At 57.6% G+C, this 27,207-nt stretch overlaps 3 protein-coding genes across 8 annotated transcripts in view; all 3 read left to right on the forward strand.

Annotated features, from left to right (window-relative positions):
* The first annotated feature begins 230 nt into the window (after nt 1-230).
* SNUPN (snurportin 1) lies at nt 231-9,536 on the forward strand. The gene is made up of 8 exons (XM_086849493.1): nt 231-409; nt 1,068-1,224; nt 2,033-2,137; nt 2,235-2,331; nt 3,192-3,289; nt 3,578-3,655; nt 4,732-4,812; nt 8,495-9,536. The coding sequence occupies exons 1-8, from the start codon at nt 258-260 to the stop codon at nt 8,819-8,821; spliced, it is 1,095 nt and encodes a 364-aa protein (XP_086705619.1). The 5' UTR covers nt 231-257; the 3' UTR covers nt 8,822-9,536.
* A 2,005-nt stretch (nt 9,537-11,541) lies between these two features.
* On the forward strand, nt 11,542-22,212 carry PTPN9 (protein tyrosine phosphatase non-receptor type 9). Its single transcript, XM_086849434.1, has 13 exons — nt 11,542-11,903; nt 15,611-15,754; nt 16,188-16,277; nt 16,376-16,500; nt 17,092-17,197; nt 17,817-17,927; nt 18,155-18,483; nt 18,857-18,950; nt 19,052-19,121; nt 19,622-19,700; nt 19,954-20,104; nt 20,196-20,403; nt 20,657-22,212. The coding sequence occupies exons 1-13, from the start codon at nt 11,871-11,873 to the stop codon at nt 20,881-20,883; spliced, it is 1,767 nt and encodes a 588-aa protein (XP_086705560.1). The 5' UTR covers nt 11,542-11,870; the 3' UTR covers nt 20,884-22,212.
* Nucleotides 22,213-24,870: 2,658 nt separating this feature from the next.
* Nucleotides 24,871-27,207, forward strand: part of SIN3A (SIN3 transcription regulator family member A) — a 31,766-nt gene continuing 29,429 nt past the window's right edge. The window contains exons 1-2 of one of the 6 annotated variants that reach the window (XM_086849420.1): nt 24,871-25,045; nt 26,989-27,158. The gene's annotated coding sequence lies outside the window, so the exon portion shown is untranslated. Of the gene's footprint in view, nt 25,046-25,419; nt 25,660-26,216; nt 26,361-26,689; nt 27,159-27,207 lie in introns of those variants that run through there. The other 5 variants (XM_086849422.1, XM_086849421.1, XM_023934257.2 and 2 more) reach the window with 5 other exon arrangements.

Raw genomic sequence — 27,207 nt, forward strand, 5'->3', positions numbered from 1 at the left:
GCACGCTGCCCTCTGCAGGCAGCCGGCCCCGGGGGCACGAATCCCCGCCCGCGGGGGCTGCGGCCGCTCCCGCGTCCCTGCCGGGGCGTCCCCCTCAACCCGTGCCCGGTCCCGGCCCGCAGCGCCCCGTCCCGGTGCCCGAGGGAAACTGAGGCACGGGCCGAGCGGGCTGTGGGGGCGCGGGGCCTCCGCGCCGCGCAGTGGCGCTGCGGCCGGGGGAGCGGCGCGGGCGGAAGCGCGGCGGCCGCGGGGTTGCCATGGAGGAGCTGAGCGCGGCGCTGGCGGCGGGCGTGGGGCTGGCGGGGCCCTGCAGCCCGGCTGCGCCGCACCCCCGGCTGGCCGCCTACAAACCCCGCGGCGGCCCCGGACAGGCCGAGCGCCGGCAGCGCCTGCTCCGCATCCAGAGAGAGTGAGCGCCGCAGCGGGCGGACGGGAGCGCGGGGCGCGTTACGCCGACCGGGGCTGCCTGTGGGGAGCGGGCCGGGGTGACCTGCCTGTGGGGAGCGGGCCGGGGTGATCTGCCTGTGGGGAGCGGCCCGGGCTGGGCTGCCTGTGGGGAGCGGCCCGGGGTGCCCTGCCTGTGGGGAGCGGCCCGGGCTGGGCTGCCTGTGGGGAGCGGGCCGGGGTGCCCTGCCTGTGGGGAGCGGGCCGGGGAATCCTGCCTGTGGGGAGCGGGCCGGGGTGACCTGCCTGTGGGGAGCGGGCCGGGGTGATCTGCCTGTGGGGAGCGGGCCGGGGTGACCTGCCTGTGGGGAGCGGGCTGGGGGATCCTGCCTGTGGGGAGCGGGCCGGGCTGGGCTGCCTGTGGGGAGCGGGCCGGGGTGACCTGCCTGTGGGGAGCGGGCCGGGCTGGGCTGCCTGTGGGGAGCGGGCCGGGCTGGGCTGCCTGTGGGGAGCGGGCCGGGGTGATCTGCCTGTGGGGAGCGGGCCGGGGTGACCTGCCTGTGGGGAGCGGGCCGGGGTGATCTGCCTGTGGGGAGCGGGCCGGAGCTGCCCGTGGGGAGCGGGCCGGGCTGTGCGCGCCGTGGGTGACCTGCCTGCCCGCCGGGTTGTTTCCTCGACCCCAGGAGGCGGCTGGACTACGTGAACCATGCCAGAAGGCTGGCGGAGGACGACTGGGCAGGGGTGGAGAGCGAGGACGAGGACAGAGAAGGGGAAGATGCGGAGGAAGAGGCGATGGACGTGGATGCTGGCAGAAAGCTGCCCAAGCGCTACGCCAATCAGGTGAGGAGCCATCCTCGTGGGGCAGGGGTGTGCGGTGGTTTGAGGCCCCGGTGCTGGCCATTTGGGGGCTGAGAGGAGCGTGTCTGGCCTGGCTTGGTGCTCGCAGAGAAACTGTGCTTAGTTCACCTCCAGAACACTCTAAGTTCAAATGGAGAACACATGGAGATGGGATGTGCTTTAGAATCACTTAGGTTGGAAAAGACCTCGAAGGTCACTGATTCCAGCCTCTGCATCACTGTGTTCTCCACTTTAGGAGATTTCAGCTCAGCCAGGAGCATGAGTAACCCATTAGGCAGTATTCAGCTAAAGATTTCTGGTTTTCCCTGTGTTTGGAAAGGAAAGAAGGGCAAACTCAGCTGGGTTTCATCAGCCTGGGTGCTGTATTGGTCCTAGATAACACACAGCCATCTAGGCAACCTCTGAAGAGGTTAACTTGTCCAGGCTCTTTACTCCTAACATTTTGAAATCTCTAATCCCTGCTATGTTTTTAAAAATAAAGTGTTGGAATGGGGACCAAGGTGTGGGCTGCCCAAACAAGGGCTGTGAGCCCTGTGCTGTGGTCTGAAGCTCAGTCAGCAGCTGGGAAGCAAAAGAAGGACTTGGGGAAGAATGTGTTAGGCAGGTTGGACTTCATTAGAGGGGAGGAAGAAGCCCTTTGGTGGGTGACAAGCAGTGCCAACTGCCTCTAAAGTACCCAGTGTAGCCATCAAAGCAAAGTCAAAAACCTTGCTTTACCCTTGAGCTGTCTGTTGTCCATAACTTCAAGAGATTTGTTGCTGACTGGTTCTTCTCCCTGGACTCTCCGTAGCTGATGCTGTCGGAGTGGCTGGTAGATGTCCCCTCAGATCTGGAGCAAGAGTGGGTTGTGGTGGTGTGTCCTGTCGGGAAAAGGGCTCTTGTTGTGGCCTCCAGGGTAAGTGGGCTTCCACCAGCTGCTAAAGGACCTGTACCCATTCACAGCCAACATAAAACTGGCTTGACTGGGTTTTTTCCTCTTTTTTTCCTCACAGGGCACAACAGCAGCTTACACCAAGAGTGGCTTCTGTGTCAACAGGTTCCCATCCCTGCTGCCAGGGGGAAACCGGCACAACTCAACCAGTGACAAAGGTACAGATGTGAGGAGGCATTTGGGATAGAGAGAGGGGAAGTGCCTGGGAGTTTGTGTGTGCTGACAGGCCCAATGTTGTTTCTGCAGCTCCCCCAAGTCCCGCAGCTGTGCCCCTTTTTTGTGCTAGGGGTGGTCAGCTTCAGGCCTGTTTCTGTATCTCTGGAGATAACTAGATGGGAACAACATCAGATGCCTTTATGCTAGATAAGCATATTGAATCCCCCAATGGTTTGGGTTGGAAGAGACCTTAAAGCTCATCTTGTTCCACTGTTCTGCCAAGGACAGGGAACCTCCCTCTAAACCAGGTTGCTCCAAGCTTTGGACACTTCCAGGGATGGGGCAGCCACAGCTGCTCGGGGCAACTTGCACCAGGGACTCAGCACCTTCACAGGAAAGAATTTCTTCCTAACATCTGATCAAAAATTGCCCTTTTCCAGTTTAAAACCATTGTCCCATGTCCTGCCACATCTTTTAATAAGCTTCCTGCTTGACTGACACTCTTAAACCCCAACAACCTCTCTGTCCTCTAACAGAGACCTTTGTATGGTGTCATTCCTTAATTCCTCTTGGAACTCATTTTTTTTGCCCCATAAAGAGAGGCTTATTGTCCAGCAAATGCCGTTTTCTGAAACATGCCCTTACTTGTTGTGCCTCTGGCTGGACCCTTTGCTGTCCCATGTGGGACTCTTCAAGCTCAAGGCCTTCTGTGGCTGCAGTATCTGTTAGCAGAAGGGGATCCCTCTGCACACTGCAGTCTTGCATCAGGGCAGGATTAATGTTGAAGAGCTGGGAGCTGGTATTTGCCAGCTGGGTTGGACAGTGTTTGGAGGTCTGGACTTCCCTGTGTTTGTGTGTGCAGTGTACAGCATCCTGGACTGCATCTACAACGAGGCCAAGCAGACCTACTATATCCTGGACGTGATGTGCTGGAGAGGACACCCTGTTTATGACTGCCAGGTACTGAGTCCCTGCCCTCCCTGGTGTTTCCTGAGCTGCTTTGCTCCAGCACAGCATGTAGCTCACTCCGCAAAAGGTGGGTATTTCTCCTAAGCACCAGCATCTTCACATCTTTAGGGCTGCTGGATAACTGTGTACATGTTCTGGGGGGAGCAGCAGGGTTTGGGGTCTCTGCAAATGAAGTTGAGTTTGTAAATCTCCCAGATGAGTGTAGAAGAGCAGAGACACTCGGTAGATGCTGTCAGGTGATGAGTGGTGAATGGTCACTAACTCTGGCTCCTTTCACAGACTGACTTCAGATTCTTCTGGCTCTCCTCAAAAATCCAAGAGGAGGAAGGGCTGGGAGAGAAAAGCAGGATTAATCCAGTAAGTCCTTTTGTACTCAGGAGAAGGCTGGGGGGGAAGCTCTCCTGTTCAGCAGGCTTCAGCAGTTTCTTTCACAAGTGGAAGCTTTTTTTCCTTTTCTTCCTTTCCCCTCACAGATCAGGCTTCAAAGTGTAGCTCTTATGAAATGGGATGCCATGGTCAGGATGTAAATAGAACCACTGCATATTGTAAATGAGTTCAGTGGGGTTTTATCCCCCCATCCAAAGTGCTGAGGGAGATCACCCTGCAAGGTATCAGCTAACTTCCATGCTGTTTTTAGCTTCCCCTTGTAATGGAATGGAAAACAGCGTGGTTTCTTCAGGAGCAGCATTGGTTGGCAGCCTGACTACAATGGGGTTTATTCTTGCAGTCTTGTGGGTTTGTAAAGCTTTAAGCCTTCCCCCTGTTTAAACTGATCATTGAAGTTGTCAGGATGAATGCTGGCTTGCCACCCGGAGTCCTTGCTGAGCCAGAATAAAAAGTTGTCTTTGAAGACTTACAGATGGGGGTCAGACCTAGAGCCCACTGCAGCAGGGAATGTGATTTTTGGGCACAGACACGAGAGATTTGTCTGCTCAGACACGGCCAAGCAGAGCAGCTCCTGTGAGCTGAGCATCTCAGTGATAAATTGGGCTGACTGCAGTGAGGGTGTCTGTGTTCAGAGAACATCCTGTCCTGACTCCAAACAGGAATATCCAGAAGATAACTACCGAATGAAGGGGGGGTTCGTTTCAGCTTTCAGTTCCTGGGTGGAAAGATTTGCTTGGCTGAGCCAGCAGCCTGGAGCAGACATCTGTCTGCTTTGCATCCTGCCCGGAGGTCATCATTTTCTATTTTGGTTAGAAGAGCAGTTCTGGGTCAGGTATCCTGAAAAGTCCTTCCTGCAGTCTTAGGTGCTTGGGAAAAAAGATATCAGGAGTACGTGGGAGCTGTTCCTCACCCTTTCCCTCTTATGCCAGATCCTGCACCAGAGGAATCCTTCCTTCTTAGCTGCCTGCACACCAGCGCTGGATTCAGCAGCTTGTTCTCCTGTAGACCAGAAAGTTGCCTCTTCTAACTCTCTCTTACTCTTTCAGTACAAATTTGTGGGCCTGCAGAACTTCCCCTGCTCCTCGGACAGCCTGTGTGAGCTGCTGGCTACAGACTTTCCCTTTGAGGTGAGAACACACAGGTGGGAGCCTGGACCCCAGCCTTAGCAACAGCTCTGCCAGTACTGGGAGAGAGGTGTATCTCCTCTCTCTGGGAATTTGCTCTCCTAAGGCTGCTGAGAAAGTTTGCCAAGTTGCATCCAAGTTGGGATGGATGCCTTTATGCCTGTGTTTGATCTGTTGCCTTGTCACCAACCTCATTCAACCACACAAATGGGCAAGAGTTAAACCATGGCACTCCCTGAGTTTGCGCTGCCCTTGCTGCAGTTGGCTGTGCCTGAAAGAGCCTTTTGGGATGAGAGGACACTCAGGCTGCTTCCAGAAGCAGCACAACTCAGGTTCACATAGCAGTGTGATGGACAGCTGACCTTTTTAGAGCCAAAACTGGTACTGACCATTGCCCTGCATGGCGTTGGTTCTCTCAACAAGGCACCTGGCTGTTTTCTGGGGAGGAAGAAGAAGGGTGGTGGTAAGTTCCCAATGGCTTCTGGGGGGTTCATGATGGGTGCCTGAGGTGTACTGGAGCTGGGGACAGTTGGCTGTGACAGAAATGACTGAGCAGGACACCTGTGTTTGCTTCATCAGCTTTAAAAGTAGAATCATACAAGATTACGTGGAAAGGGACCTGCTAGTAGCATCAAAGTCCAGCTCTGGCCCTGCATCAAGAATCCCACCTGAGATTGTTGAGATTGGCCTGAGAGTGTTGTCCAAAGGCTGCCTGAGCTCTGGCAGCCTTGGGGCTGGTGACTGCTTTGGGGAGCCTATTCCAGTGCCTGACCACCCTCTGGGGGAAGAACCTTTTCCTAATATCCACTCTAAATTTCCCCTGACACAGCTGCTGTGCTGTTCTGCCCTTTGGGGGAGGGCAGAACAGGAAAATCCATGTGCCACCCAGCTCTGTTCCATGTGGTTGTGAGCAGTGAGTTGCAGACCCTTGTGGAATCAGCTCTGGCTGCTTTTGCCTGCCCTGGCTGACTTGTCACTGCAAGGGAAGGGGATGGAGGAGGCAGTGGCATTCCAACCCAGTGACAGTGACAACATCTGTGAGCCAGAAGCTCCTCCAGTGGCTGCAAGCTGTTTCTGGGAATGCCCAGTCTCAGCCCTATGTCAGGAGCAACTTCCACAGAGATTTCTTGTCCCACAAGAAGCTAAAAGCCACATTGATGTGACAGTGTCTCTCATGCTCTCCAGTCCTGAGTTAAAAGAGTGTAGGTTTAAGTTAAGACCACTGACTTGGCTGTGAGGGCTGGCTTTGCTTTCTGCTTGTGAAAGCCAGGACAGTCATCAGAACAAGTTGGAAAGTCCCAACCCCTCGCTGCTTTTGCCAGACTCTGCTCTGAACATGGATTGAAGGGGCTTCCCAGCTTTCTTACAGCTGCCTTGCTCAATAATAAATGCTCTGAGTGTCTCTGTAAAAACAGTCATTCCTGGTTTTCCCACGTAAAGTCTTCCTTCCTTCCTGAGGCATCTACTCCCATGAGGTAAAGCTGAGGAGCATTTGCCCGCTGCAGTCAGAGCAGCAAACTTGTATGCTACAGAAGAGGCTGTTGCAAAACTGTGGAGCAGGAGATGGAGCTGAACAGCCTCCAGCTGTGTCATCCAGCGGTGATTTGCCCCCTCCAGGCCCTCTGCTATATCAGGGTGTGACCCCAAGAAGCAAAGCGTGGTGTAGGTTGGCCCAAAGCAGCCCCAGCAGCACAGGAACCTTGATGCTTTTTCCAGGAAGAAGGGAGCTGTGGGTGTCTGCGGTGTGCCACAAGAGGGAGCCCAAAAATCCCTAAAAACACCTTCTACCATGGGCATAGAGCAGAATAAACTTCACAGGAGGCAAAATACATCCTGACTATGGATGAAGGGTAACAGAGGTGGTCTTAGGTCTGGACCCAGCATCTGTTGAGCCTGACAGGGATCCTGTGTGTGTGGTGGCCACAGAGGAGGTCAGTTCTTTTAGATCCAGGTCTTCAGGGTTAATCTGTAACCTCAGAGCTAATGCCTGATCCACTCTATCCAGTGGACTCTTATTCCCCAGAATTCAGTGGACTTTGGATCAGTTGACTGGCTTTGAATCTCAAGTGGTTTTTGGAGTGGATCTTAAGAGCTACTGTCTTTCTCACAGATCTGAGTAAAACCATGCTTTCCACAGAGGCAGGGGAGCCAAAGCCTCTGAGAAACCCTGATGTTTAGGAATGGGAGGACTGTTAAGCACCTAAAATCTGGAAAACATGGCTGTGGAATGTTAACTCCTGCCAGGCCAGTCTCTCCTCAGGTTCAGTCATTTAGGGACAGCGTCAGTCCTTGTTCTGATTGTGGCCACTGTCACTGTGGTGACTCAGGGTAGGGACCCAGCCAACAAATTAAATAAATGAGAAGGAATATAGTAGTCACTTAAATCAGGCAATGGAGAACATGACCTAACTCCACCAGGCTGAACTCCTTTGAATTCTCTAGCTTGGGGAAGGTATTTGGAGGAATCTGGAAGGCCTTTCCAGGCTCTGATCTTTACCAAAACATTCCTGTGGGTGCTGGAGAATCCCCATTGCTCATCGAGTGCCGTGCACCCGCAGGAATGGGCTGGATATGCTGGAGTGCTGCAGAATCTGATTCTTCCTGGGAGGCAGGGTGGGGGAAAAGCTTTTCACTTTGTATATCCAGAGGGGTTGCACAAGCTCATCATGATGTTTACTGTTCCGGTTTTACATTTTCCTAGCACAGAAATCCCCCTTTTTTTGATTTTGCAAGATGTTAACAGTGACTGAAAATTTTGGACAGAATATTGCCAGAAGTTTTACCCTCTCTGCCAGAGGTTAGCATCTGTGTGGTAGAAGTGGATATATGCTGCTTGGTGCTCAGCCAGTGTTTCTATTCTGGGGGCTGTAGGATCAGGGAGGGGCCTGAGAGCAGTTCCTCCTGAAGTGGGCTCTTGTTCTCCCCTCTTCTGCCCACTCAGCCACTTTTCCTCATAGCCAAATGGCCTTTTAAGAGCTTGTGAAGCTGAGCTAAGAGGAGCACCACCTCCAGCATTAGTCAGCCTGACAGCAGGATCCAGCCTCACAGAGCACACCCCTGGGAAGTGTGGGAAGAGGGGAGATGAGAATCCCTGAGCACGGGGAAGTGGGGAAAACGTCAGCCAGCTGCAGCACTGCAGAGTGTGGAAATAGTAGCACAAGAGTTAGGGCCTAAACCTTTAAAGTCCTGAGTACCCTTAACTGTCACTGATTGCTAAGAGAAGCTCTCTCCTGGGAAACATTAAGAAATTTTTTGGCATAAGCCAGTTGAAAGAGCTGTTAGGAATCGGGGCTCCTTGGCGTCACACACTCGGGCTAATTACTTTCCAAATGTATTATTTAAAATAACCCTAATCCAGTAAAGTGGGCTGCCTTATTCAGAAACTCTCTGGCTTTTCTGCAGAATGGGATGAAAGCATCCAGAGGACATTGCTCTGTGCTGACACCAGACTGGACTCATTTGCCTTTGACAATTTAAAGCCATCTGGGAGCCGCTGATCTTTCAGGGCAGGAGCTCTGCAGGTTTCTTCTTTCCCTTCCGCTATTTATTGCACTGCTTGAGGAAAAATGATCCAGCTGGTGGTTTTGGCCAGCAAACAGAGAGCAGAGCCATTGTCTGGTGCCTGGTCATTCACCTGCAGGAGCCTCAGCTCTGCCCTTTCATTCATTCTCTGTCCTGCCCACAGGTCGACGGGCTGCTTTTCTACCACAAACAAACCCACTACACCCCTGGCAGCACCCCGCTGGTGGGCTGGCTCCGGCCCTACATGGTCCCTGAGATCCTGGGGCTCACCGTGCCCGCCACCGTGCTCACGGCCAAGCCGGACTACGCCGGGCGGCAGCTCCAGCAGATCATCGAGAGCAAGAGGAGTAAAAAGCTGGCGGAGGAAAAGGGCCAGCCTTGCGAGGCGGCTGCGAGGAACGGACACTACGAGCTGGAACACTTGTCCACCCCTCAGCCAGAAACGTGCCCAGAGGGCCAGGATGGAGCAGTGAGCCAGATGGAGAGTTAAACTGCTGGGACAGGCCAGTTGGGCAGGGAGCAGGGAAAAGGCTCCTTGCTTCTCACTGTGCCTCGTGTTACTGAGAGGGGGCAGAGTAATGATGATAGGATGGCTTTGTTAAAGGGGATGACAGTGGAATATCTTGCCTCAGGTGTTGCTGGATTCTTTCTATTTGTTGTTATTACATACTTTTTGCCAGGACTTCTGTGAGGCCTTAACAGGATTGTCTGGTTCTTCGCTAAAGCAGTTGGGAAATGATCTGTCCCCATAGCACAGGGATACAGTTCAGCTCCTGACCCTGCTTCTGTTAGAATCTTGGCAAAACTCCAGCATAGGAACAGTGCTTGGACCTCGGGAGGTGCAGCTGCTGCTTGTGACCCTTGCAGCAGCCCCACCTTCCCAGCCCTGGAAATCGGGGCTTGTCAGCCTTTGATCCAGCTGTCTTCTGAGGCCTTTCCAATGAAAGTTGTTACTAACACCAAGTTTGCAGTGAGCTGCTGTAAATCCAAAGGCTGGACTTTCCACAGCCACACCTTCTTGGGAAAATCTAAATTTCCTTGCGTTGCAGCAGGACCTGCCTCGGAACAGGGCTTTGTGCGGTGCACGCACAGCAGAAGCCTCTTTCTCCTCGAGGCTTTTCTCAGTGGGGGGAGGAAGGAATGGGTTCGCTCTGAAAAACGCTACCATTGATCGTGCCAAATAAAAGGTTTCTCAGAAAGACAAATTCTTGAGCGTCTTCCTGCTACCTAAGGGTGGATGCGTGCTGTGCCTCCCAAATAGGGATTGAAAAATTGGTTCCAGTGCTGACTGGAGCAGAGGAAACGCTTGTGTGGGTTTAATTCTCTGCACATCGAGGTACTTCAGGTTTTTTGTCCTGTCTTTCTCATCCCAGCCCAATCCCACTTTTTAAGCACCGGCTGCTCCCCCTGCCTGGTTTTAAGGGGATGAAATGATTGTTCTCACTGTCCCCAGGTTGGTTTCCAGAGGAGGATGAAAAGGAAAGAGATGAAACATCAAGCTCAAGGCAGTGTTTGGGACCCTTCTCCCAGCTCTCTATGGAAATGCTCCAAAGGAGATCCTGAGAGTGGGGATGGCCACCTGCAGATAGGGGTGCACTTGTATCCTGCCCTTGCACCCTGTGTTTTTCCCAGAAAAGCCGTGTTTCTGTGCAGACTGTGTGTGACCATCTGGCTGTGCAGCCGCTCTTGATGATACCAGGGGGCAGCAGGAACTGGCCTGGCTATGGGAGGGGGCTGCCCTCTGCTCCCCTTCCCCAGCAGGGAAAGGGGAACCCTGGCCCCACAGCGTTCGGAGCTGTCTCTTTCAATAAATTTATTGTTTTCAGTGTTATTTTTTTGGCATGCGAAGCAGCTGGCCCAGGGAAAGAGGATGAGCACCTGGGCTGCCTTAACCTCCCCATCCCTCAAAAGTTCCCACCTCCAGGCTCCCTGGCTGGCAGATATCTGCAGGGAGAGCACCGAGCGGGAGACCGCATTCAGCCTCCTGTCAGCACGCCTTTCCTTCCGTCGGGCAATTAAACACGGAGGTGGGCATCTGGATGGAAGATTTGTGCATCCCTTAGGGCAGAGAAAGCTGCAGCTCAGGTTACTGCCCTAAAGCAGTCTTCCAAGGTCCTCCAGCGAGGGAAGGAGAGGTAGTACAGCCGGAGAGGAGCTGTGTGCGCTGATGGAGAGCAACAGGGAAGCGGCTGCAGCTTCCCGCCGGCTCCAGATGATGCCTCATAGTTTCCCTTTTAAAAGCATGAGCTGAGCTGGAGAAATAAATATTTGCGTTACAATTCCTGTTGGGAACGAAAGGCTGTTTTTGGAGGGAGGGTGTCAAACGGAAGTGGCAGGGGCCAACGCAGTTCGGTGCCGTGAGTGTTCTGTTTGCTGGGTGTGATCCCGCTCCCAGCTGGAACAGGCAGCGGCTCCACTGGAGGGGTCACCCCAGCGGGGGCTGAAATTTGGCCCGGGGCAGGAGAGCTGAGCAGGCAGCTCGACCTGGAGACGTGGCCTGGGGCGCTGGGGGCCGGAGCCAGCCGGGAGCCCTCATCCAGCCGGGGCTCAGTCCCTTCCCTCTGTCCTACTTCCATTTTCTCCCGGTTAGGTGCACAGGCTCCGGCTGCAGGCACGCTGCCAGCACAGTGCTCCTCGGCTGAACAAAATGTCCCCTTGTCCCAGGGCCTGGCGTGATGGAGCGACCGCTGCTGTGCTTCCCGGGATCCCCGCTCCTTCCCGGAGGAGCTTCGGGACTCTCCATCCAGCGCTGACACCTGCGCTCAGCTGGGAAATGCAATTTAGGGATCGTAGAGGAGGGAGTGGAAAGAAACGCCTGGAAACCCCGGAGTCCGGCTCGTGGGGGGAAGGCTGCGAGGCTGGAATCCCGGCAAGGGAGAATGCTGTGCCGGGAATTTTACCCAGTAACAGCAAGGGAGGATGCGGCTGCCGGGAATCTTATCCAGCACCAGCGAAGGGAGGAGGATGCTGCCACCATTTTAGCGGCGGTGCTCCCGCCTGCCGCAGCCGGAACCGGGGCTGGGGGAACCGGCGCGGAGCGGGGGGAGGACCCGGCCCCTCCGGCCCCATCCCGGCTGCTGCTCCCCGCTCGCCCCCCTCGCCGGGGAGGGCTTCCTGTCCCCCGCCCGCCCTGCGGGGTCGGCAGAGCGCGGGGAGGGGACGGGGAGGAGGGACCGGGGGCTGCGGGCGCTTCCTGCCGCCGCCCCCGCCGGGGCAGAGCGGAGCGGGGCGGGAGCTCGGCTCGGCCCGGCCCAGCGGAGCGGCGCTCCCGGGCCGAGCCAAACTTCCCGGGGGGGCTCACACATACACGCACACACACGCACACACATATACATATATATAGAGAGAGATTTTAAATTTTTTTTTTCCATTTTATTTTAATTTTCTCGGCACTTTCGGCGGGGCCCCCGGGGCGGAGCCGCCCTCGCCGCCGGGAGGGGCCGGTGCCCGCAGCGCCGGGGATGGGCTCCGCCGGGGCGCCCTCCGCCTAGAGCAGCCCGGCTCGGCTCGGTCCGGCTCGGCCCGGCCCGGCGCGCAGCATGGCCGCGGAGCTCAGCGCCGAGGAGGAGCAGGTAGGTCCCGCCGGGCTCCTCTTCCCCGGGTCGGGCTGGGCAGGACGCCGGGGGTTCCCTCCCCCCACCCACCGCTCCTTTCCCATCGTTATTTGGCTCGCCCGGCTTGCGAGGCTGCTTTTTTTCCCAGCGAGACGATTCTCCCGATGGGAAGCCCGCCCACCCCCACGCAGCCCCCCATCCTTGCAGCGGCCAAACCCACGCAGCACCCACCCTACAACCCCCATCCACGCAACCCCCCCGTCCTTCCCGTTCCCCAGGAGCCCTCGCAAGGCCCGTGCCGTGGGTGCTGGGGCGTGGGTCCCACGTCCCCGGAGCAGCTGGCAGGCTTCCCTGGCGTGGGCAGTGGCGCGGGGATGGATGCGTGGGGATGGATGCGCGGGGATGGATGCGCGGGGATGGATGCGCGGGGATGGATGCGTGGGGATGGATGCGCGGGGATGGATGCGTGGGGATGGATGCGCGGGGATGGATGCGTGTGCACGCGCTTCCCACGCCCCAGGCCTCCCGTGACGTCCCGGCTTCCTCCGCCGGCCTTGCGTCACCGCGGGAGGATGTTGCCGGGCTCGGGGAACGGGGCCCTGGAGCCGGCCGGGGCGCCTCGGCTGGCCGGAGCAATCCCTGCCTGCGTCCCCTCCTTTGTCCTTTTCCCCAGGCTTGCCCACCCGCGGCCGCTGGGCTTCCCTCTGGATGGGGATGTGGAGGCTGGGAGCGGGACTGGGTGAGCTCTGCCCCCTCGGGCTGTCACATTGGCCACGTTGGTGGCGCTGGGGACCGCAGAGCGAAAGCAAAAAGGTCCCGTTTTCCTTCCAAAATGGTCGGTTTTCGCCTTGAAAAATCCTTCGTTTCTACAGGCAGGTTTAGGAGAGTCGGGAATGGAGATGCCGAGTTCTCAAAACCTCCGTGGAAGAGCCCCTCCTGCAGCCTGTGCTGGTGCTCAGCAAATGCAGAACTACCAGGCTTTTTCCTCCTGGGAGCAGCACTGCTCTCTCCAGGGTGATAAAATCCCAAGGAATGGGGAGTGTCCTTACCCTCTGTCCACACAGGTTGCATTTCTCCCGTGTCATGGAGGAGGCAAAACTTCCAGAAGTAGGGTTTGTGGAGATCCTGCAGTGGCAGGGAAGGCTGGTTTGCAGCGGGAGCAGCATCCTAGGAAAGGGATGTGAGATGATTGGTTTGTTTGGGAATACTGATGGAGAAGGTGGAGATGTTTGCAATAATGGCTCCAGGTTTGGGTCATCAGCTTGGTGTGGGGAAGGCTGCCTTTCACACTGCCCTTGGTTGCTTGGATGCCAAAATTATGGAATTTTTCTTCTTTTAATGGGTAAGTGGTGGTTTGGGCTGGAACATGCCCTTCCTGCCATCCCTTCATCCTTCTCAGGACCATCAAGATTTCCTGTTACCAACAGCAAGCCAGGGGGAAATTCTCCCTTCTCTTAGTCCAGCCTTGGGACATCTCTTCTGCTGGCTCTCTGCAGTTCCTTCTCTAGCCTATCCCCAAGGAGCCAAACCAATATTCCTTGAAGGTTTTCAGCCTAGCTGCAATTTTCACAGATTTATCCCCCACTTCCTCACTCTGAAGAGGAAGGGTATATTTGCTGCCTGGGGGAGGAGGGCTGGAAGAACCCCTGGATTCCAGCGGCAGTGGCTTTGTCACCACCCTGCCCCAGCGGAGCGGGAACGTGGATGACGCCAGCACTCCAAAGACCAGCATTGTTCCAAACACCCGGCCACGGACAATTTCACTCCCAGTGCTGCCAAAACAGGACTTCTTGATGCAGCTCTGGGTCATAGGCTTTGCTTTTGGCACAGGGAGCAATCCCTGCTCCTTTGGGATTGACATGTGTATGAATCCATTTGGGATTGGGGCTAGGAATGATGATGAGACCCAGTGGAGCGCACGAAGGGGGCAGAGCTGTGGCTGGCATTGATGCTCAGCTCCGTAACGCCTGGCTCCCTGCTGTTGAATGGCAGTACTGGTAAGTCTGGAATTTGGTTTTGTTCCCAGGGAAAGCTGGAATTCATGGCTGGACTGCCCTGCAGAACCAGGGCTTGTTCTGGTGCATATTCTCCTTGCAAAAATCCTGTCATCCCCTGTGACGGCTGCTGGAAATGTGAAGTGTGATGGGTTAGATGTTGAGGAAGCACACCTGAACTACAGGTTGCATCCTCTCTCCTCATCGCCATCATGCCCTTTGGGCCCCTCTTCCCATCATCTGGGCACACCCTTTGCCATCATCTTTGGGAATCATTGCCATCTCAGGCTGTGGTGTCAGCTCTGCTCTTTGTCCGAGGGAAGTGGGAGCTGTGCCTGGCGCTCACTCCCATACCTTGACCGTCCTCAATGTGCTGGGGAAGGATCATCTTCACTATTATTTTGGATTTGTATCTGCAGCCCTGGATTTTGGGCAGCTGGGCGCAGTGGAGGTGTGCCCAGGATATATTGGATAGGATATATTTACGGATAGGATATCTTCCTATACGCGTGGATGTGTGCTGTGTTAAGGCTGAAGGTGGTTCCTGTATTGCCCCATTTATTTTCCTGTGGTGCTTGCCTGGTTGCTTGGTGCGACTCTGGGACCAAGTTAGGGAGTTCCTGGTTGCAGTGTGCTGGGAGACAGACCCCTGGGATGAGCCGGGCTCCTTTGGCTCATCCCGTGAGAGGGGCTCGCTGACCCTGCCGAGCCTCGGGCTGCCAATAAACCTTCGCTTCCTCCTGTCGGAAGTCATTAACACCGACAAGCTTTTCTGGCTCAATAGCTCCCAGTAACTCTGAATAGTTCCCAGTAACTTCGTGCTGCTGCCTGACATCCTACACCGCCGCCTGCCTGTGCTCCCTGCTCCTGGAGCCAGCCTTCAGCACTCCCTGTCCCTCCTCCACCTCCTTGGGCAGCATTGCCACCCTCTGCTCTAAGGAGCACAGAATCTTTCATTTTGGTGTATGCCTGGGTGAGAGCAAGGCATTTTGGTGTCTCCCTCCATCCTGCCTGCATCCTTTGAGCAGGATGTGGTGGAAGACTGGCCTGTCCCGTCTCCCTTTGGGCTCCTGTGTGGGACAGGGGATCCGCAGCGGAAGGCAAAGCTGCGTCCTGGTGACCAGGGTCCTGGGACCCTCCTGGTGTTCTGTGTGTGTGAAACTGGTGTTACTGGGCGAGCTGGTCCATGTCCTGTAGCACGTTGAAGTTCTCCATGTTCATTGCCTGTGTTCCCACAGTCAAGTTCTCTGCTCTGTGGTGGAGCTGCAGCCCCAGGAGGCCACTGCCAGTTGATGGGGCTGTGCTGGGGGTGCTGTGTCTGAATGGGAGATTGTTGCCTGTAAAGTCCTCCTTTTGCTCCCACTCTCCTTTCCATAAGTGTCCCCCAGCCTCCAAGCCATTTTTCCCATCCCTTGCTCCCTCTCCCATGTGGCATTTCTGCCGTCTCCATCACCACTGCCCTTATGCCTTTGGTTGTGGAGCTCCCTGCTTCACCCCGAGAAGCTGCTGGGTCTCTTGAGGATTGGAGCTTCACCAACGACCAGTGATGCTCCTTGGGCACCCCTCCTTCTTCTCCTCCTTCTTCTCCTCCTTCTCCTCCTTCTCCTCTTCTTCTTCTCCTTCTCCTCCTTCTCCTCTTCTCCTTCTTCTTCTCCTCCTTCTCCTCTTCTCCTTCTCCTCTTTCTCTTTCTCTCACCTTGTCTCACCGCACGCCCCTGATCTCTTGCACAGGCAACCAAGCAGTTCCTGGAGGAGATCAACAAGTGGACAGGCCAGTACAATGTGTCCCCGCTCTCCTGGAATGTGGCTGTCAAGTTCCTCATGGCCCGCAAGTTCGACGTCCTGCGGGCCATCGAGCTCTTCCACTCCTACCGGGTAAGTGAGAGGGGCTGGAGCCTCCCCATCTGAGGGCTCCCTGCTCTGCAGGAGGTTCCTGCTCCCTAGGACCACCATCCCCCTGCTCCTTTTTCTTTTTCCCTCTCTCTTATAAGTTTTATCCAGCTGGGAAATCCTTTTTCAGCCAAGGTGGGTTGCCATGGACATCTCACCAATCCCAATCCCTTCCCCTCCTCTGGGAGCAGCTCATGGGGTACTTTCCTGGTGTGTGCTGCTCACAGAGCATTTCCCTATATATTAAGGATATAGATCCACTCATGCCTTTTCTAACCTGGTGCTGGAAAGCTGCTCCTTCTGTTACTGTGGGGTGTGCTGGAAAATGATCCCAAGGAGCAGAGATTCCCTTGGATGGCCGGGTGTCCCGTGGGGCAGAGGTGCCTGTGCCCCCTGTCACTCCTCTCCCTGCCCGCAGGAGACGCGGCTGAAGGAGGGAATTGTGAAGCTGAAGCCCCACGAGGAGCCGCTGCGTTCGGAGCTGCTCAGTGGGAAGTTCACCATTCTGGTAGGTGGGGTGTCCCCCACGGAGCTATCCCAGCTGTGGCTTGTCCCAGCTCTGCTCCACATGGGTGCTGCGGGAGCCTGACCCAGTTTCCTCGGCAGAGCGTGCGGGACCCCTCAGGAGCCTCCATCGCCCTGTTCACAGCCAAGCTGCACCACCCCAGCAAGAGTGTGCAGCACGTGGTGCTCCAGGCACTCTTCTACCTGCTGGACCGAGCTGTGGAGAGGTAAGCCTGCCTCTCCAGGGGTGCTCTGTGTCACACTGGAAGGTCCTGGGGAGCACATTCCCCGCCCCAAGGAGATCACTGCTCCCTGTGGCTTGAAATTCCCTGGTTTGAGCTCCAGCCAGTCCTCCTCATGGAGTTGTTCAGCAGGGGAACAAAATTCCCCAAGCCCTGAGCCAGGCTCTTTGCAGCCTTGCCCTGTCCACGCCCTGGGTTCAGTTTAGCAAAGTCCCAGATTCCTGCAGGCTCTGGCTGTGGAGGAGGCAGCCCCACCATCAGCCAGACGTAATGTGAGCCCTGCCAAAAATATAAACCCAGGACATTCCCCCGCCATTTATTCTGCTGGGCTCTTTCTGGTTTTGATCTTACCCATCACGAGTGATGCTGCTGAGGCAGGCTTAAGGCACTGGCTTAAATCAGGGCTGTAGGAAGAGGTGGTGGAGCAGCTGGGAAGTGCAGAAGCAAGGTTTGGGTTGGTGAGTCCTGGAAGCATGGGAAGGGATTTTTGTGTGTCAGTGTGGGGCAGAGCTGGTGATGCAGGAGCCAGGTGGTTGCATGATGTCAGGTTGACATTGTTCATTTCCCCCCTCTCAGCTTTGAGACACAAAGAAACGGGCTGGTGTTCATCTACGACATGGCAGGGTCACAGTACACCAACTTCGAGCTGGACCTCAGCAAGAAGATCCTCAATCTCCTCAAGGTGGTGCCTGGGGGTTAACTGGTGTTTGGGGACATTGCATGGGCCACTCGCTCACCAAGAGCCCCAAGTCCTGTGGTTTTGGCATCAGTTTGCACCCCAGGCCACGCTAAGCACGTCTCAGCCGAGGAGCACGGGCTCCAGCCCTGCAGGACCTCGAGAAGGCACTGGGAGGTTGCCAGGCTGGACCCGGCTGTGGCTGCGGTGTCATGCGGGTGGGAGGGATCAGCTGTCCCTGGGCTGGATTCCTCTCACAGCTGCTGGCAGCACTTTTGGGAAAACAGATGCAAATTACTTTTTAATCGTGCTGGCATTTGGTGCCTCCTCCCTTCTCCGGAAAAAAAAGCAATAAGAGTAAATACTGGCCGGGGTGTATTCTTTGCATAATCCCGCTTCCCAGACTTCACCTCTCCCCCGCCGAGCCAAACCTTCTGCCTACCCAATTCCATAGGAGGTAATTTGTTTCCTTATCGACTCATAAAAACAAGCATGGCTCTGAGTGTGTGAGGCACACTTCAGATGTGGAACTGCCATTATATGGTCCCTTTGCTGGTTGTCACCTCTGCTGGGGTATGTCCCCTGCCACAGCAGAGTGGATCTAACCCCCATCTCACACCCACAGGGTGCCTTCCCAGCTCGGCTCAAGAAGGTTTTCATCGTGGGAGCACCCATGTGGTTCCGCGTGCCCTACTCCATCATCAGCCTGCTGCTGAAGGAGAAGCTGCGGGAGCGGGTGAGTGGGGACCCTCCTGGCACGGGACTTTCCTGGCACAGGACCCTCAGTGGGCAGGGCTGTGGCTGCTTTCCCTTTGTGACAGGCTGGTGGAAGCAGCTTGTGCCATTCAGTCCCATCTGCTGGAAGCTGCTGAGCCCCAGACCTTTGGCATCCCTGTCGCTATCCCCAGTGAATCTTCTCCAACCTTCTTGGAGTCACGTCTGCCTTTCCTCTTCCTCTCACAGGTGCAGATGGTGAAGATGTCAGAGCTGAAAGAACACCTGCCCCGGGAATGCCTCCCTGAGTACCTCGGAGGGTCCCTCAAGCTGGACCCTCTGAGCTGGAATTGCCGGTTCCTGCCCCAGCAGAACGGGCACCCTGATCCCCTGGATGAGCTCATCCTGGTGCCGCTGGCAGCCCCCAAAGATAATGGCTCTGTCCATGTCCCCGGGCCCAAGTCCATCACCCTTCAAGAGCTGCTGGATCATGTTAGCCACAAGCAGAAACGCGGCATCTACGAGGAGTACGAAGACATTCGGCGCAGGAGCCCGGCCGGCACCTTCGTCTGCTCTTTGTGAGTCCGTACGAGGGAGCCAGCTGCCCCTCTCACCCCAAAAAGCTGGGTGTCCCCCCCACCCCACGCTTCTGCTGCTGGATGGGTGTCCATCTGCCTCTTTATGGTGTGGTGCTTTGGGTTAGCAACAGAGAACCCCGGCCCAGGGATGGTGTGAGCCCCCTTTGTGGGTCCTGCAGCCTCTGGGAATAGCGGGGAGCCGCAGAGGACAGCAGGGACCAGGACCTGGCTGGGACTCTGCTTCCCGAGGCTTTGGCCAGGTGATGGCAGCAGAGCCCAGGCTACAGGCCCCAGAGGCTTGCACAGAGGGGGAGGGATGCTGTCTTTGCCTTGCCTGGAATACATCCTTGCTTCCCTCTCCTCCGCCTTCCAGGGCACCCTACAACCAGGACAAGAACCGGTACGGGGACGTGCCCTGTCTGGACCAAACCCGGGTCAAGCTGGCAAAGCCTTACAGCCGCCCGGAGGTGAGCTGGCCCAGGGGGGAAACTCACAGTCCTGTGGGAAGCTGGCACAGCTGTTTTAGGATTCTGGAGGCTTTATCTCATCCATGCTTTTCTCCCTGCAGCTGACTGACTACATCAACGCGAGCTTCATGGATGGCTACAAGCAGAGGAATGCTTACATTGGCACTCAGGGTATGGCTGAGCCAACAAGGGATTGTCTTGCTCCTGATGCACCCGTGGGTTCCACCTCTCTGCCCTCTGTCAGCCACTGGCCATGAGGGACATCCCAGGAGCGGGTCCCCCTGCTCTTCTCTCAGGGTGTATTTACTCCTCCCTGGGTGTATTTATTCCCATCTCAGTTTCCAGCTGAGAAGTTGAGAACTTCAGTGGACTGAAGTTCTTCCTGGGAGAGAACAAGGGGATCCATCTTCATCCATGATAGCAGCCCTCTCCCTCTCCCTGCCCCTATCCCAGCTCTGGATTTGCCCCATCTGCCCGAGGATGAGCAGAGAGGTGGGATCAGCGCTGAGCCACAGGGACTCGGAGCTGGGGGTGGATCCACACCTGGGGCAGCCCTGACAGGAAGGAGCTGTGGTTCCCTGTGGGGGTGATGGGGTGCTGGTAGATGCAGCTGGACGAGGGGTTGCCCAAAACCATGAGGTTTTGGGCTGATGTGTGGATTGTCCCTGCAGGGCCTCTGGAAAACACCTACGGTGACTTCTGGCGCATGGTGTGGGAGCAGAACGTCCTGGTGATCGTGATGACAACCCGGTGAGCGCTCAGGGAGGGACATAGCCCTCTTTTTCTGTGCAAAATGAGCATTTTTGGTGTGGGATGTGCTGGGCTCAGTGCCGTGATTCTGTAGCAGTGGTGCCAGCCAGAGCCCCATAGATGGGGGACATTGGGTCAAGGACAGACTGTTTGGTCCCTGTGGGATCTCCAAAAGACCAAGGCTGCATGGCATGGGTGATGTCTCAGACAGGGCAAGGATGAGATTGCCATCTTGTCATTGTCCTGCTTCCAGGCTGGAGGAAGGAGGCAGGAGGAAATGTGGCCAGTACTGGCCCCTGGAAAAGGATTTTCAGGTGTGCTTTGGGGCCCTGACTATCACCAACCTGGGTGTAGAGAACCTCAACCATTACAAGAAAACCATCCTGGAGATCCACAGCTCAGAGGTGTGTGGCCACAGCTGCCTGCTGGGGGAATGGCTTGGGGGCACCAGGGGTTCGAGGAGGAAAGAGGGTCTAAACCCCCTGCTTCCCCCAGACCAGGGAGCGGCGGCTGGTGTCCCACTTCCAGTACCTGAGCTGGCCAGATTATGGAGTCCCCTCTTCTGCTGCCACTCTGATTGACTTTCTGGGGGCCGTGAAGCAGCAGCAGAGAGTGGCTGTCAGCGCCCTGGGACCTCGCTTCAAGGGTCACCCCGGAGGACCCCCGGTCGTGGTGCACTGCAGCGCTGGCATTGGCAGGACAGGTAATGGATGTTGGGGATGGTGGGGTGACAAGTCAGCTCCTCTTGGGCATTTCCATCCCGGGGACCCACGGTGTGTTTAAAAGCTGCTTGACCTGAGACACGTCCTCAGGACTTCCCACAACCATCAGACCTGGAAGAAGTCCCCAAATGCCCATAGGACATCGGTGGGGGGTGAGCACCACCACTCCGGTTCTCACAAGCGGCAGCAATGGTGCCATATATTGTCTGATGCCATCCCCATCGCCATCCCTAGGTACCTTCTGCGCGCTGGACATCTGCCTGTCACAGCTGCAGGATGTGGGCACTCTGAACATCTACCAGACGGTGCTGCGCATGCGGAGCCAGCGCGCCTTCAGCATCCAGACCCCCGAGCAGTACTACTTCTGCTACACCGCCATCCTCGAGCACGCCCAGCGCGAGGGCCTGCTGCTCGCCAACCACAGCCGGGCCGCCCAGGAGAAGAGCTCGCCAGGGTACTGAGACCCTCCACCTCCCTGCAGACGCTGCTGCCCATCCTCAAGGGCTGCCCGAGCCGCCTCGGTGCCCGCCGGGACTCAGCAGAGCCGTGGGGGCGGCGGTGCCGGAGCACCTCAGCTGTCAGCACTGCTATGGAACTGTGCCTTATTCAACCCAAACGGTGGCTGGCATGGGAAGGGGCTTTCACTGCTCCCCGTCGTGTTTCGGTTGGGTTTGGTTGGCTGGGGAGGTGGTTTGTCTTCTCTTCAAGTTGTTGGGGTTTTTTTGTTTTTTGTTTTTTTTTTTGTTTTGTTTGTTTTTGGGGTTTTTTTTGTTGTTGTTGGGACCACCTGAGATGTACCTAGAGAGGGGCTTTGCAAAGTCCTAGGAAATGTATTCCCAGTAGTGCAGCTGAGGAAGAGGCACCTGCTTCGGTCTCACCTGACGCTCCATCTGTGTGTCTGTATGTATGTGTGTATATAATATACCCCCGCTGTGACCCCCGGCTATTATATAGATACATATATACAACTTACCCTTTAGCAGCTCCCAGGGGTTCCCGCTGTCCTGCCACCTCACTGCTGTGATCTCTGGAGCGGTGAGTTTGGTCCTGGCTCTGTCTTGTCTTCCCCCTTCTCCTTATTTTCCCTCATGGGCAGCGTTGGGACCCGGTACCCACTCCTGTGCTGATCCCGCTGGAAGCACAAGGATACTTGATGGTGTCCCCCCTGTTCCTTTGTCTCATCTTCCCCACGGAGAGAGATAGCAGCTGTGCTCCTAGGAGGATCTGGAGGATTGGGTTGTCTGGAGGGTGCTGAGCTTGCAGGCATCCCCTGGCCCTTGGGCACCGCTGTGGGAGTCACTAGGTACGAGGTGACGGGGCCATGGGGACCGACCGGCTCTCCAGGTTGTCTGGCTTTCCCAAGCTGCCACTGGGAACCCGCAGGCCCAGCCCTGCATTGAGTCATAGGCTGGGAAAGCGCTGAGCAAGAATAAACCCCAAACCTGGAGAGACAACGAGCCTCTGCCCCGGCCCCAGCCCCCACCACTGCCTGGGCCTCCCCAGCTTTATACTGTAATAAGCTCTTTGAATGTGTATATTCTTATTTTTTTATAATCTTGGGGGTGGGAGGCACAGGGTTTGGGAGGTTTTGTTTTGTTTTCTTTTTGGGTATTTTTTTGTGTTTGTTTATTTTTTTGTATTTAACATTAACTTGATTCAAGCCAGAGCCAGAAGTATTTGTAAATGTTCCTATTTTGCTCTCAGAGAAACCTTTTTGTTGTCGTTACTTTTTTGGGAGTTGTTTTGTTTTTATTTGTATTGATATATAAATATACCACCAGTGACCAGTCCTCTTTGCTGTCGTGGGGGCATTGGGCAGGAGAGAAGGAGGGAATTCAGGGCTTTGCACGGGCTGTGATCTCTAAAAATTAGCTGACCCCATCCCTGGCTACGCAGGGACTTTGAGGAGCACAGGGCTGTGTTCAGGGCTTCTCCTGGCCTGGGTGAGGCTAAGACAGGGATAACCAGGCTGCATGAAGCTTTCCTGGGAAGGCAGGGTAGTGTCAGGAGGGAAGGCAGCACAATGGGCTGGTGTAGCCAGGGGGGACACAAGCCACCCTACTCCAAGCTCCTGCCTCTTTTCCCGGGGCCTTGACAAGCCCCAGGACATCAGTCTCCTGTCTGGCCATGGTATCTGCCTGCTGCTGCCTTTTGCTGCAGGATTTGGGGGTGCAGGCATCACCTCTGTGCTTCTGGATCCCCTCTGAGCAGGCATGTAGGGCACAGAAATTAGGGGGAACTCCTGGGCTGTCAGGCAGCCCCAGTGCATTCAGGTGCAAGTGGTGCCAGTCCCAGAGCAGCAGCCGCAGCCTGAGGCTTAGGGATGAGGGAAGAAAAAAGGCAGCTTGCGAAAATGAAGCCCTAGAGCCAGTGAGAGCTTGTGCCCCAGAGCAGGGCAGCTGGCGGGTGTGAAGAGCAGCACCTGTGTTTGCTCAGCTGGAGCCTCAAAAAAGTAAAGGATGCCAGTGTCTTTCTAGGACTAGCACAAGGAGAAGCTTTCCCCTGTGCTCTGGGCATGGACTGGCTTGGCTGTGCCAAACCCAGGTCAGACACAAGCACTGGAAGGCTGGAACAGAACCAGAGGCAGCAGGGAATCCGTCTGGAAGGGCTGCATGTCCCAGTGCATAGGAGTGCATGAGAGGTGAGTGCTGGGAGCATCCCTGGAGCTGTGCGCTTCCTGCTTGCAGAGTGGTTCTGCTTCAGCTGCGGTGTCCCATCCTTCCAGGGACCTTTTCCACCCAGCTGTCTCCTGGAGCAGCATCAGCCCAGGCAGTGTGATCTGTTCCTCTGGCTCAGGCTGCCCCAGAGTTTCCCTCCAGGCACCCATTGCAGAGTGGCTCCTCTGAGAGACCTCTCATCCTCTGAAGAAAGGTTCTTGGGGCCCTCCCTCCTCACTGCCAAACTTTCTCACCCAGCTGAGCTTTCTTCTCAACACACGTGCAGGAAGGCAGTGTTTGCAGTTTATTGTTAATCCTGTGCTGTCAGCAGCAGCTCTCTGTGGCTCAGCGGGGCTTTTGGCAAAGTGTTGGGTCCAGATCCGAAAGCTGCAGGTGATGCCAAGTGTCCCACGTGGCCCCACAAATGTGCCCAGCCCGTGTCTCTCTCCCACAGGCTGTGAAATCCCAACCAAGCCCGCTCTGTGCACACGGTAAAGGTGGTTGTGCCTTCTAGCTCAGTTCCACATGGCATGGACACAGAGAACCAAAACTTCTCCAAGACTCGTGGCCTGGGTGTCTGGTAGGAATAACCAGAGGAGAGGGATGGAGATCACCAACTCTGGCTCTGAATGGGAACAGCTCAGATATGCTGCACCCTTTGAGGAGGGATGAAGATCCCATCTGTGCTGGAGGCGGAGGAAAAGGTTGTAAACCTTTTCCATGGAAAAACAACCCAAACACTCTCCCTTACTATTTCCAGGGCTGTGTTTCTTCTCAAAGCCAGCGTTTTCAGTCCTCTTGCACAACACAATGTTTTCTTCCATCCATTCCTTCTGTGCCAGCAAGTCCTCCTCAGCAGCAGAAATAAGGATTTCTCTGGAAATGGTCACTTCACGCAGCCAGCCAAAAGTTACTGGAAAGAAAAACTGTATTGTTTGGAAAGCGGTGGGAAAAATGGGCTGTTGAGTACAAGCAGCCTGATGCCTGCAGGATCTCCCCTTCCCTGGAATGGCCCAGAGATGGGGATCAGCCACCACGGGCAAGAGTAACAGCACAGGCAATTCCAAGAACAAAATCCAAAGTTCCGCTGGAGTTTGGAAACGGGGATTTAAAGGCATTGCAGAGCAATTGTAAAGCGGCGCTGCCATCGCTGTGCCCACCTGTCTCATTTGGCTTTCTTGGCTGCATGCACGCTGCCTCGCTAATGACGATTACTTTAGTGCTTGTAATTTTGCTCCCTGGGAGTTTGGAAAGAGCCTAGCTCCAGAGCGCTTCATTTCCCAGTCCTTCTGCTTCCTCACCTCCGGTTTCCAAGGCTCAGGCTCGATCTCCAGTGGCACTGCAGCCCGTGCAAACTCAAACCCCTCTGTCGAGAGCCCTTCCAGGGGCTACACCGAGCTGCAGCTCCCGGCTCCCTCCTCGGCTGTGCCTGCTTGTCCCGGCACCACCTCACTGCCTGCTCCTGCAGCGCTCTCCCACTCTGAGAACGGGATGAACAGCTGGAAAGAAACAAAAAAAACTACGAGATTTAGACCTTGTTTGAGTGAGGGTGCTTGAAATACACATTTTAATAGGAGTGTGGAATGTGTGTTTGTATTTCAGCCTTTCCCGAGCACACTTTAGATGCCCAGATGAGCACTAACAGGCGGCCAGGCCTGGCTCCTCCAGCCTCCGTCTGGGGAACCCAGCAACACACTCCACAACTTTCCAAACGGAGAGAAACACGATGATCGTAGGCATTAACCCCCACCCCCATCTCGTGTTTAAGGGAGGGGAACGCTGGCTACCTCCGCGGGGGAACCGGCTCCCTCCCGCCCTCCGCCGAGAGGCCTTTCCCTCACACCCCGCTTCCCCGCGCCCCCCCTCCCGCCGTGGGCGGTGCGGCCGTGACGATCAGCACCGCGGGGCCAATCCGCCCCGGGGGGAGTTCCCCCTCCATTCAGGGCTGCTCGCCTGCGCGTTGAGGGTATGTAACAGCTGCTTCCCCCACACACACTTTCCCAGTTTTGCCCCCCTTCACGGGAATCGCTTCCCAAGGGGGCGGGCGGGCGGGAACCTGAGGGGAAAGGAAGGGGGGGGGGGGAGGAGGGGACAGAAGCGCGCGCGCGCTCCGGATCCCGCCGGCGGGAAGCGCGCGACGGGCGGCGGGCGCGGGCGGAGGGAGGAGGCGAGCGACTGAGTGTGTGTGTGCGTGGGGGGGGGGGTGGGGGGGAGCGGAGGGGGGGGGGCATTGCCGGGGTGGCCACGCCCCCTGCCTGACACGCCATTGGCCGCAGCGGCTGAGGGCAACGCCCCCCCGCGGCGCGCACCGCCCACGACCCCCCCCTCCTCGGTGCGTGCGTGCGTGAGTGTGAGTGTGTGCGAGTGTGCGGGGCGTGTGCGTGAGCCAGTGTGTGCGTGTGCCGTGTGCCCCCCACCCGCACGTGTAACCGACCCGCCCCACGTGGGGCGCCGCCATCCCGGAAGTGAAGGGGTCGGGGACAAAAGGCAGCGCCGCGCCGCCCCCGGGCCCGGGCCCCGCCGCCAAGTCCCCCCCCACTCCCGCCGCCGAACTGGTTGGCACCGGGGCCCGTGGCCGAGGTGGGGCGACGGGGGCAGCCGCTCGCACGGGCCGCAGCCGCGATGTAAACATTCCACAAAAGGGCTCCCCAGAGAGGGGGGCGTGGCCTCGCCGGTGGCGGGCGGGGCCAATTCGCCGCGTGGGTGGGCTTCTCGCCGTGACGGCGGCGCGGCCCCGCTCGCCAATTGGCCGGCGCTTTGGTCTCTCAGCCAATAGGGCGGCGGGGGAGGTGGGACGGGGGCGGGGCGCGCTGCTTATACGGACATTTTTCTTCGGCGGTCGCTCCCCCCCTCCTCCCCTCCCTCCCTTCCTCTCCACATCCCCTTCCTGGGGGCCGCGGCCAATAGGGGAGGGCCTGGTGGGCGGGGCCAGCGCTGCCATTGGCCGAAAGGGTGACGGGCGCGCGTCTCGCCCAACGGGCGCTCGGGGCTCCCCCCCTGCGCGAGGAGGGGCGGGATTTCCCGGGGAACAGAGAAGCGGGCAGCGCTCCGCCGCGGCGGCCGACAGACGGTTACTCCATCTTACCTCCCCCGCCGAGCCCCCCGCCCCCGCCGGGGCATCGGCACCGCCCCCGCCCGCCCCCCCCTCCGGGAGGAGGGGCGCGGGGACCCCCCCCCTTCTCACTGCGCCGGGGACAGCCCGCCCCCGCCACCCGCCCGGGAGGTGCCCGCCACCCCCGGACCCTGAGGGAGACCCGGCCGCTGCCAGGGCCCGCTTCGAGGTAAGGAAGAGCGGGGCGGCGGGGACGGGAGGCCGCCGGGCCCGGGGCCGACCCCCTCCGGCGATCCGTAGGGGGCGGGGCCCAGCGCCGGTGCGGCGGCGGCGGCGGCGCGGGGTTGGGGGCGGGGGGGGGCCGGTCGGTGCCCGCGGCGCGGCTCCCCGGGGAGCCCCGGCCCGCGCGGACGGCCGCGCGTCCTCCCGCCCCGCCCCGCCCCGCCGGGGTGTCCCGGCCCCGGCATGGCGGGAGCGGCGGGCGGAGCGTGCGGCGGCCGCTGGGCGCGCTGCGAGCCGGGCGCCGCCTCCTTCCCCCCGCCCCTCCGCCCGCCCTCCGCCCGGTGCCGCTCCCGGGCTGCGGCGGGACCGCCCCCGGCAGCGCTCGCCCGCATTGCACGGCCTCGGTACCGGCCGCACCGCGCGCCGGAGCCGCCGCCGGGGCTCCCGCCCGCCCAGGGGGGCGTTCCGAGAGCCCGGCGGGGCGTCGCGGCGCTCTCCCGGTCCCGCTGTGCCCCCAACTTCCCGGCGGAGTTGCCATGAAAGCGCTCTGCCGGGCCGGCTCCCGCTGTGCCGCGCCGCGGGCGCTCCGCGGCGGCTCCGGGATGGCCGAGTGTTCCCCCCTTCGCTTTTCGCAGTTTTCCAGCTCCATAGCGCAGCTCTGCGAAAGGACCTGTTGGAGCGACGCGTAGATACATGGAAACCCGAGAGCTCCTCGTGCACCCATTAATTTTCCAGCGATTTCAATAGCGAGCCGGATCCCTCTGCTCGTCCTCCCGTGCTGAGAACTTGGCAGACACTTGCATTGGTATTCCATCCCCCTTTTTTTTTTTAATTCTTCAGGCTGCTGTACATCC

This window comes from Cyanistes caeruleus, chromosome 13 (assembly GCF_971803275.1).
Source record: "Cyanistes caeruleus chromosome 13, bCyaCae1.hap1.1, whole genome shotgun sequence".
Lineage (NCBI taxonomy): Eukaryota > Metazoa > Chordata > Aves > Passeriformes > Paridae > Cyanistes > Cyanistes caeruleus.

Bases quoted from the DNA above. Each gene is read 5' to 3' on its own strand.
- SNUPN (XM_086849493.1), top strand. From the start codon at position 258: ATGGAGGAGCTGAGCGCGGCGCTGGCGGCGGGCGTGGGGCTGGCGGGG. The intron at 2,138-2,234 runs GTAAGTGGGCTT...TTTTCCTCACAG, and splicing joins CTCTTGTTGTGGCCTCCAGG to GGCACAACAGCAGCTTACAC. The intron at 3,656-4,731 runs GTAAGTCCTTTT...TTACTCTTTCAG, and splicing joins AGAAAAGCAGGATTAATCCA to TACAAATTTGTGGGCCTGCA.
- PTPN9 (XM_086849434.1), top strand. From the start codon at position 11,871: ATGGCCGCGGAGCTCAGCGCCGAGGAGGAGCAG. The intron at 17,198-17,816 runs GTGGTGCCTGGG...TCACACCCACAG, and splicing joins AGATCCTCAATCTCCTCAAG to GGTGCCTTCCCAGCTCGGCT. The intron at 17,928-18,154 runs GTGAGTGGGGAC...TTCCTCTCACAG, and splicing joins AGGAGAAGCTGCGGGAGCGG to GTGCAGATGGTGAAGATGTC.